The sequence below is a fragment of the Hemicordylus capensis genome, chromosome 2, assembly GCF_027244095.1.
Source record: "Hemicordylus capensis ecotype Gifberg chromosome 2, rHemCap1.1.pri, whole genome shotgun sequence".
Lineage (NCBI taxonomy): Eukaryota > Metazoa > Chordata > Lepidosauria > Squamata > Cordylidae > Hemicordylus > Hemicordylus capensis.
The window spans coordinates 206605249-206614230 of record NC_069658.1 but is presented as its reverse complement, the minus strand read 5'-3'; the positions used below and the strand labels follow the sequence as shown (position 1 = coordinate 206614230).

The 8982-nt window shown below is 69.1% G+C and overlaps 1 protein-coding gene across 5 annotated transcripts in view; it reads left to right on the top strand.

Annotated features, from left to right (window-relative positions):
* Positions 1 to 12: 12 nt before the first annotated feature.
* EPS15L1 (epidermal growth factor receptor pathway substrate 15 like 1) overlaps positions 13 to 8982 on the top strand; it is a 47768-nt gene continuing 38798 nt past the window's right edge. For 4 of the 5 annotated variants that reach the window (XR_008317415.1, XM_053301401.1, XM_053301400.1 and 1 more), the window contains exons 1-9: positions 13 to 377; positions 5296 to 5337; positions 5722 to 5811; positions 6728 to 6775; positions 6962 to 7057; positions 7272 to 7334; positions 8008 to 8133; positions 8287 to 8346; positions 8576 to 8812. Coding sequence is in view for 4 of the 5 variants with exons in the window: in XM_053301401.1 (XP_053157376.1) it covers positions 357 to 377; positions 5296 to 5337; positions 5722 to 5811; positions 6728 to 6775; positions 6962 to 7057; positions 7272 to 7334; positions 8008 to 8133; positions 8287 to 8346; positions 8576 to 8812 (783 nt within the window). In the remaining variant the exon portion in view is untranslated. Of the gene's footprint in view, positions 378 to 5290; positions 5338 to 5721; positions 5812 to 6727; positions 6776 to 6961; positions 7058 to 7271; positions 7335 to 8007; positions 8134 to 8286; positions 8347 to 8575; positions 8813 to 8982 lie in introns of those variants that run through there. The other variant, XM_053301402.1, reaches the window with a different exon arrangement.

Sequence of the window (8982 nt, the reverse complement as noted above, 5' to 3'; positions counted from 1 at the left end):
CCCGGCACGCGCACCCCCCACCCCACCCCGCGCCTGCCTGCCTGCCTGCCTGCGCCGCCCTCTGCGCGCTCCCGGGGAGCCTGGGGGCGCCCGGCTGGGCCCCAGGCAGAGCGCCCCCCTCCTCCCCGCCGCCGCCGGAGGAGGAGGAGGAGGAGGCGGCGGCGGCCGGCCAGGCAGCCGGAGGGTCCCCGATGCTGCAGCAGCCGCCGCCGGAGGGCTCGGCCCGGGCCAGGCAGGCGCCGCCGGCGAGGAGGCGCCCGGAAGCGGGGGCCGGCGGAGGAGTCTAGCCAGCGCCCTCCCCGCGTGGCCCCGCCCATCGCCGCGCCGGCCCCGCCCCCCGCCTGAGCGAGAGGAAGATGGCGGCGCTCATCCCGCAGGTAGGAGGCGGCGCTGGCGGCCGGGTCGGCGAGCGGGGGGGGGGGGGGGCGGGCGGGCAGGCGACGGGCCCCCCCGGAGGGCAGGCGACGCGGCGGCGGCAGCAGCAGCCCGGCTGAGGGCGCCCCCCGGCGCTGCCCCTCCCGGCAGCACACGTGACCTTGGAGGGGGAGGGGCGCCTGGCCCGTGGGGGGGCACTCAGTGGCCGGCGGGGGGCGCCTCGCTGCTGCTGCTGCTGCCTGGCGGAGCCTGGCGGGCCGGGGGTCGGACTCAGGCCGGGCAGCGCCCCGCGCGCGTGGAGGGGGGCCGTGGGGGGAGCGAGCGCCGGGGGCAGCTGCCAGGCCCGGGCGGGAGGGCGGGGGGCCGCAAGGGGCTTCCTGGGTGCAGCATTAAGCCCCCCCCCGCACACGCACAGGACCCCAGGGCTGCCCCCACCTCTGGCAGCCCAGCCCAGCCCAGCCTACCCCACAGGGCTGTTCTGAGGATGCCTGATGCTCCAGGGACCCCTTCCTGGCTCCTGGGGGGCAGCAGCGGCCCCTGGCACGAGGCTTCCAGCCTCGCCCCCAGAGCCGGAGAGAGGGGCAGGGGCCCTTGGCTGGTGCCAGACCACTGGAAGGCCCGTGGTTGCCAGGGCAGTCTGATGGGTGCCGGGGCCGGAGGGGGGCACCCTGAGGCGCCTCTCTTGGGGGGGGGCGTTCCTCCCAAGAAGGGCTCTTCCTCCCTCCCTCCCTCCCTCCCTCCCTTGGTGGGTCTGCATTGGGGGGGATCTTACTCTGAGCTGGGCTCAGCCCCCCCCCCCCCGGCTGGCTCCTAGGGAGCGGCCTCCAGCTGAGCCAGACGCCGGGTCCATCTAGCTCAGGATGGTCTCCACAGGCTGGCAGCGGCTTCTCCAAGATTACAGGCAAGAGTCTCTCCCCGCCCCGTCTTGGAGATGCCGCCGCCGCCGCCAGGGAGGAGACTTGGGACCTTCTGCACGCAAGCAGAGCAGGCAGGGGCTTTTCTTCCCCGAGCAGCCCTAGTGCCCCCTCAGGGGGAATCTCTTCCTCTGCTCCCACATGCTGTCTCCCACCCAAATGCAAAGCAGGGTGGACCCTGCTTAGCCCAGGGGGTGATTCACGCTGGCTGCCACCAGACTAGCTCTAACTCTTGGCCCTTCTAGCCCAGGACGGCCGTCTCTGACTGGCAGCAGGGACAGGCCGTCCTTCCCAGCTGGGGGGATCCTGGGGCCTAACCCTACCCCCCCCCCCCGGGTTGTGTGTCGCAACAGGGCTGAGGCTTTTGTGCAACCCTGGGTGGGGCCACAGCCCGGCACAGGCGATGCTGCAGCGGAAGCGGCCAGGGAAGTGCCCAGGGCCGCCCTCCTCCTCCTCCTCCTCCTCCTGCTGCTGCTGCTCCTGTTCGAGGTGCCGCCTCCCAGCCCTCCTCCGTGTCCTCCAAGTGGCTTCCCCTGAAAAGAGGCCTTCTCTGCCGGGGCAGCCCGAGCCCCGCATGCCCCGCCAGGGAGGCAGGGAAGGAGGCCCCCAGGCCCGGAAGCGCTGGCCCTCCAGCGGGGGAGTGGCCTGCCTAGCAAGCCAGAGGTTGCCGGTTCGGCTCCCCGCTGGTCCGCGATTGGGCGGCATCGTCGGCTCATCCTGCGCGGGAGGCGGCCACGGCCAACCCCTCCTGTATTCCACCCAAGGAAGCCCGCAGGGCTCCGTGGGCGCCAGGAGTCGACCCCGACTCGCCAGCACCCTGGACCTTCCCTCTTCGGGTGCCTTGGCCCCAGCAGGCGGGCAGGAGAAGACAGAGAGACGGGCTCACGCTCCGGACCCCAGGAACCACCCCTGGAGGAGAGTTGGGCTTGAAGGGCTGGTGGCCATGGCGGGCAGAGTCCGGGAGCCAGGTGCCTTTCTCCTCGGGGGGGGGGGAAGGGGGCAGGGGGGTCTGTGCCTGGCCGCCTGTTTCTGGGCTCCCCCCCAGCCCCGGATCTGTGTGGAAGGCGGATGCTGGGGTCAGTGACCCCTTGGCCTGACCCCGCAGGGCCGGGGTTTGTGCCTCAGGGGAAATGTCCCTGCTCCGAGGGAGTTTGCCTTTGCCTGCCAGTTGCTGGTGGACCCACAGCGGGACGGTGGGGGGGGGGGAGGGTGGTCTGGCACCAAGTTCAAGCCCGACTTGGGACTGCCCAGGAGCCTCGGACTGCTGGGGGGGGGCAGGGGGCCCTGAGGGGTGTGCCTGGCCGGGGGGGGGCGGGCATCTGGGGGTCTGTGCGGATTGGCCGGCCAGCTGTCTGTGGCAGGGAAGAAATGCTGTGGCGCCTGGCCGGCACTGGAGGTGGCGCTGGGGGCCCGGGGCCAAGGGCTCTCTCCTGGGCACGGCCCCAAGTCCCTGGAGGCCCGAATGCATCGCCCGCCCCGGCTGCCTGGCATGCCTGCAGAGTGGAGGGCCGCCGTCCAGCAGAGGCCGTGTGGACAAGCCCAGCCGCCCGCCCTCCATGGCTCTGCCCTTCAGCCGGGAGGGACCGTGTGCCTTTGGCTTCTGCTCTCGGGGGGGGGGGGCTCTTTGCAAGCATTTCTCCCTGCCATCCTGACAGCTGGTCTGTTCTGCCCCCTGCCCAGGAAGAAAGGCCCCCAAGCCCCTGAGTAGCCCCCCCCCGCCTGGGCTGTGGAGAGAGTGTCCAAGGGGGGAAGGGGCCCACCTGGGAGGGAGGGGGCGGCTGTGAAACCCGGCTGTGGCTAGCCCCGGAGCCTGTGTGGCCGCCGCGCTCTGCCTTCTGGGAGGAGGGACTGGCCTCCCTGTGGGGTCACAGCAACCGCAGGAGGGGGGGCTGCTCCCCAGAGGCATCTGGTGGGCCACTGGGGGCTGGGCTGGGCTGGGCTGGGCTGCTCTTAGGTGCGGCTTCTGTTCTCGGAGGCCGTGGGGTGAGCGCTGCTAGATTCCTGCTTGAATGGGGCAGGGTGTGTGGGTGTGTGTGAGATCTGGGGGGGGGGTCCTGCCAGCTCCTCCCCGGGTCCCCCGCTGGGCTTGGTCTCTGCTCCAGGTTGCCCCCCGGGCTGATCTCGCCGTGCTCGTTCCAGAGGGGAGGTCCCAGGAAGGGGTCTCTCTCTTCCTAAAAGCAACGATTCGCTCCGCCAGATTCCCCCCCACCCCCACCCCCCACACTCCCCCAAAGCCAGCTCTGGACCCATTTCCGTTGGGCCAGGCAGCAGCCGGCTTCTCTCCCTCCCCTTGGCCACTGAGGGGGCAGGATCCGGGCTGCCCAGGACAAGCCAGCCTTGCGTTCAGTCACCCCAGTCGGGGCACCCTGGAACTTGCCTTGCCGGGCGCGGCGGCTCCCAAGGGCCTGGGACTTGCCCAGCCTTGCCCAGAGCGAATGCTGGCCGGGGAAGGGCGCGGGCGCTGCATTCAGCCAAGGGCAGCAGCCCGGCGGTGGGACCCTGACCCTGACCCTAACCCACCCCCGAGAAGCGGCCCACAGGCGAGCCCTGAGAGGGGCAGGCCCTTTCCCGCTCTGGCTGCCTCTGGGGCCACCGAGAGGCCTCTCCCCCTCCGTGGGTCTGCCCCAAAGCTGGAAGGGGCTTCCTCCCCCCTCGCCCTCCAGGCTGGTGGCCCTCCCCACATCTGCGGCATTCCCTCCCCCCAGCCTGGCCGCCGGTGGAGGCCCCCCGTGGGGGTGGGGGGGGGCTGAGGCCAGCTCCCCACTGGGCCCGCAGCAGGCCCTGGCCCCAGTCCCTGGCGGCCAGGCCAGCCGGGGCGGGGAGAGGCTCCAGCCTGCAGCCCTGGAGAGCAGAGCAGACCCCTCTGGGAGGCCGCCTCCGAAGTGAGAAGACCTGCCTGGCAGCCCGCAAGGTGCGGGTGGAGGTTGCCCAGGGGCTGCCCGGCCTCAAGTCTGGGGCCTCCTCCTCCGCCCTGCTTGGCACCCTCTGCCTCTTGGGAAGGGGAGGCAGACCCGGGCGCCGGGGGGGGGGGGCGGGCGGAGGGTGTTTCCCTCCCTGCTGGGCCTTTGCCGCTCGCGCTTCCTTGCCCAAGGCCCTGAGCAGGCCCTGCTCCCCTGGCCTGTGCCGAGCTGGGCTCCTCTGGCTTGCAGCCCCCTGGCACCATCCATTGGGCCTCATCACAGGCAGGACAGCCCCCCCCCCCCCCGCCCCCCGGGGAGGAGAGGAGCACCCTGGCCCTCTCTTCGCAGAAGGGCGGCTTTGCGATGCCTTTGCTGCCCCCCCCCGCATCCCACTGGGGTCGGCATATTTCCGACCGTGGGCACAGCACTGCCCATGCAGGCGGCACTTTCGCGAGGCACGAGAGGGCAGGTCTCTGCCTCTAGGGGCTTGCAGTCTAGACTCCCTCCACGCAGAGAGGGAGGGGCAGATTGCAGCCATCAGCCTCCCTGTGCTGTTCCCTGGTTCTAGCAAGGGATGTGTGTCTGAAGGGCAGCCCTGCTCAGTCTCTGACACAAGACACGGGATGCAATAGGAGTTCTTCCCCCCTCCCCACCCCACCTGTGGGGCTGCCCCTTCTCCAGCTGCCTGCAGGCAAGGGCGGGGGGGGGAGTTGGGGGGGAGGGCGTGGCGTGCACACACACACACACACACACACACACACACACACACACACAGAGACACGCATGCGACATCCTTGAGGCCATTTCAAGCAAGGCAGGCTGTCCTTGAAGCAAGCCCCCCGCGGCCCAGCCGTTCTTTGGAGGGCCAGTGAAAGGGCGCCTGCTGCTTCCTTCAAGGGATGGCGCCTCAGCTCAGGCCTGCAGCCCCAAGCGGGCAGCATCACAGGTGGCGAGGAGGCGAGGCTGCTCTCTCCTCCGCCGGAGATCTGGAATGTTGCTGCCAGGCAGACCAGCTGGGACCTTGGCAGAATGCTGTGGGAGGGGGTGTGATGGGGGGCATGGAGTGTGGGGGGGGCTCACCCCAGATCTCTCTCTCTCCTGCGTAGCTCTCTGCTGGGAACCCTCTGTATGAAACGTACTACAAGCAGGCAAGTATGGAAACCTCCCCACCCCACCCCTTGAAATCCTGGCTTCCTTCCTCATTTGTTGGGCATCATCAGCTCCCAGCGCAGAGGGAGGTGAAGCTGGCGGCGGCGGCGGCGGCGGCAGGGCGCAGCGGCCCGAAGGCCGTGGTTAGCGTCAGGCTTCAGAAGGCTTGGGCAGAATGCTGAAGAATGTGGGGAAGGGGTGGGGGGTGGGGGGGTGGGATTCCCCAGGGCCAGACCTAGGGAACCCCCCCCCATCTCTGGCCCTAAGGCCGAGGGCCTGGCTGTATCGGGGGCAGGAAAGCTGCTTGCTCTCCCCTCCTCCTCCTCCTCCTCCCCCCAGCTTTCTTAGCGTGCTCTGCTCACCTGCTGCTGCTGGTTTTGCAGGTGGACCCAGCTGGCACCGGGAGGGTTGGGGCCAGCGATGCCGCCCCCTTCCTGAAGAAATCGGGGCTTGCAGACGCTGTCCTTGGAAAGGTAAGGGGGGGGCTCCGCTCCAGAGGGGGCCAGGCGCGACCCATGAAACAGGGCTCCAGCCGGGCCTCTTGCTGGGGGTGGGGTTGGGGGTGGCTCCCCGCGGCTGGGCTGAAAGGGGTCTGCCTTGGGAAGCTGCCGCTGCGGAGTCAGGGGAGCAGTTCCCTCCCGGGTGCTGCCGGCTCCCTGAGGCCCAGCTGGGCTTCCACTGGCGGGGCCCGCCGGCCACTCCTTCCGCTGTTCTGCTTCGGCCCGGGGGGGGGGGGCTGGACTCCCTCCTGCCCCCAGCCTCGCGCTGCGGCCCTCCGGATGGGGCACGCGGGGCAGCGGCTGCCGTGCCTCTCGCCGGCCCGGTGCAGGTCCAGAGCCCCGGAGGCTCCTCCTAGATCTCTGCTGGGGCAGGCCAGCAGCTCCCTGCTGCTTCTGGACTACAACCCCCATCCTCTCCAGCCCCAGCCAGCAGTCGCTGGGAGTTATGGGAGCTGTAGTCAGCCACCTTCAGGAGGGCCGGAGGGGAGCAGCTCCGTGTGAGCGCCTGACTAGCATCCCTTCAAGCCGGACCTTTGGAAACATGGCCGACGAGGCAGGGGTGGCCGCAGTGCTTCTTCCTCCGGGAAGAGGAGGGTGGCGCGGGCTGCCGCCGCCTTCCCGGAAGGGGCCTCTGTCCGAGCGGGCCGGGTGCTTTCTTTCCCAAGATGCACTGTCTGAGAGTCCTGCAGGAGAAAGAACCAAACACGGAACGGGGGAACTCACCCAAACATGGTTGTCTCCAGCAGCGCCTCAGTGCACTGAGGTCCACGAGAGCAGGACGCGGCCTCTCCCCACTTGGGGGTCCATTTTCCATTCCAGTTCCAGTCATGGAAGCACCTGTCTGCTCGCTTGCTTGTTCGCTTGCTTCTTGGTTTGTTTGTTCCCTTAGATATGGGACTTGGCGGATCCGGAGGGCAAAGGCTTCCTGGACAAACAGGTACAACCCCTGGCCGGCTTGTGGGCAGGCGCCTGCAGGGGGGGCCGTGGAGACAGGCCTGGGGAGGGCCCCGCGGGCTCTGGGCGAGCGGCAGTCTGTCGAGCCGTGCCCCGCTTCCCGGGAGGGCTGGGGAGAGGGAGGCCCCGCTCTGACGCCTGCCCTGGGCCGCGCTCTCTCGTTGTGCAGGGCTTCTTCCTGGCCCTGCGGCTCGTGGCCTGCGCCCAGAGCGGGCACGATCTCAGCCTCGGCAGCGGCAGCCTCGCCTTGCCACATCCGAAGTTCGTAAGTGTGTGTGCGCTTTGCAAGCCTTGTCGCCGGCCTGGGAAAGGGAAGGAAAACAGCGCCTGCCTTTGCCAGGGCTGCAGGCAACCTCCCTGGGACCAGCCTCGCGGTGACAACCAGGCCGGTGGCCTCGGCGGGATGTTTCCCGTCTCCGGAAGACTCCGGTGTTGGGAAGGGGAGCTCTGACACGTGTCTTGTCTCTCTGTCGTTTCAGCACAACAGCACAAGCCCCTTGCTGGCCGCCTCCTCTTCGTCGGATGCTCACTGGGCCGTCAGAGTAAGTTCCGGCGAGGATCCCTTCGCCCTGCTTTCCTCGAGGACGGCTCACTCATTGGGGCTGCCCTCAGTGGCGGCGGCGGCGGCATCATTATAGTGCCCACACGCAAGAGGGCAGGTCCCTGGTCCCTGAGGATCGTGCAGGCACGGAGAGATGCGGCGCAGCCCCTCCCCCTCGGTGTGAATGTAGACTCTCTCTGAGCCTGGAAGTTCCCTTCGGCTCTTGGGATGAATAGGCGACCAGAGGCCTCCCCCTCCTGCATGAGCCTGTCCAATCAATGCAGCGGCCGTCATGACCTCTAGTGGCACGGGAGAGGGAGAAGCATTCCCGCCCTCCGCTTCCTCCACGCCCTGCACCGTTGTATAGCCCTCGCTCGCCCTCCTCCGTTGCCTTTCGTTCTGAAAAGCTCCCGATGCTTCCGCCTGCTCTCCAACCCGCTGATCCTGTTGGCTGCCCTCTTCTGCAGGGCCCCGACATTTCTTAAGAGAGTCTGGGACTCCCCAGTTGCAGTTCGGAGATCCAGGGGAAGGATTTTGTGGCCTGGCTTCTGTCAACGTAGACGCAGAACTGCACCCAGCTGGCCCCGCAATCCCGACCCGGGCTGGGGTGCGGGGGGGGAGCGCTGGCCGAGGGGCCCGGGCCGAGCTGACCCCGGCTCTTCCTTGCCAACTAGGTAGAAGAGAAAGCCAAGTTTGATGGTATCTTTGAAAGCCTTCTGCCAGTCAGCGGTTTACTTTCTGGAGACAAAGTGAAGCCAGTCCTGCTGAACTCCAAGCTACCTCTTGACGTCCTCGGGAGGGTAAGCCGCACCCCTGGATTCCTGCCGGTCTGCACCCCCCGGCTGAGAACGGGGCCTGCTGCCCTGGCAAGAGGGGGTCCTGGCTGGCTCGGAGGTCTGACTGCCTGGCTCTCTCCCTCTCCTCTGTCCCCTGCCTGCTCTGCTCGGTCGTAGGTCTGGGACCTCAGCGATATCGACAAGGATGGGCATCTCGACAGAGACGAATTTGCTGTGGTAGGCGTCCAGATTCTTGCCCGTGGACCAAAGCGGGGGGCAGCCTTCTGCACTGGGCTGGGGCTCCTTGCCCCCCCCCCGCCCCACTCGCATGCAGACTCCCCTGCTCCCCCCCCCCCCGGGGCCGGGAGCCGACTCCGGTGCTCTCCCGCCTCCCTCCCCTGCTGCTGCTCCTTCTTGACTCGGTGGCTGTTCCTTCTCCTCCCGCCGCTCTCCCCGGGCCCTGCAGGCGATGCACCTCGTGTACCGAGCCTTGGAGAAGGAGCCCGTCCCCTCGGTGCTGCCCCTGCCTCTGGTCCCGCCCTCCAAGCGGAAGAAGGGTGCCATTTTCCCAGGGGCCGTCCCTGTCCTCCCGGCCAGCCCTCCGCCCAGGGACAGCCTGCGCTCCACCCCCTCGCACGGCAGCGTCAACAGCCTGAACAGTGCCGGCAGCCTCTCCCCGAAGCACAGCCTCAAGCAAGCACCGGTAGGTGGGGGGTCCCGGGTGCAGCTGGGCCAGAGCGCTCCCTCCTTGGCGGCGGCGGGGGGGGGTCACCTGGCTTTCCACCCTCCCAGGGGCCGAGGAGGCAGGCGGTGCAGCCAGGGCCTTCTCTCCCTGCCAGGGCTTGCTGATGCGGAGGCAGCTGGCCCTTGGAG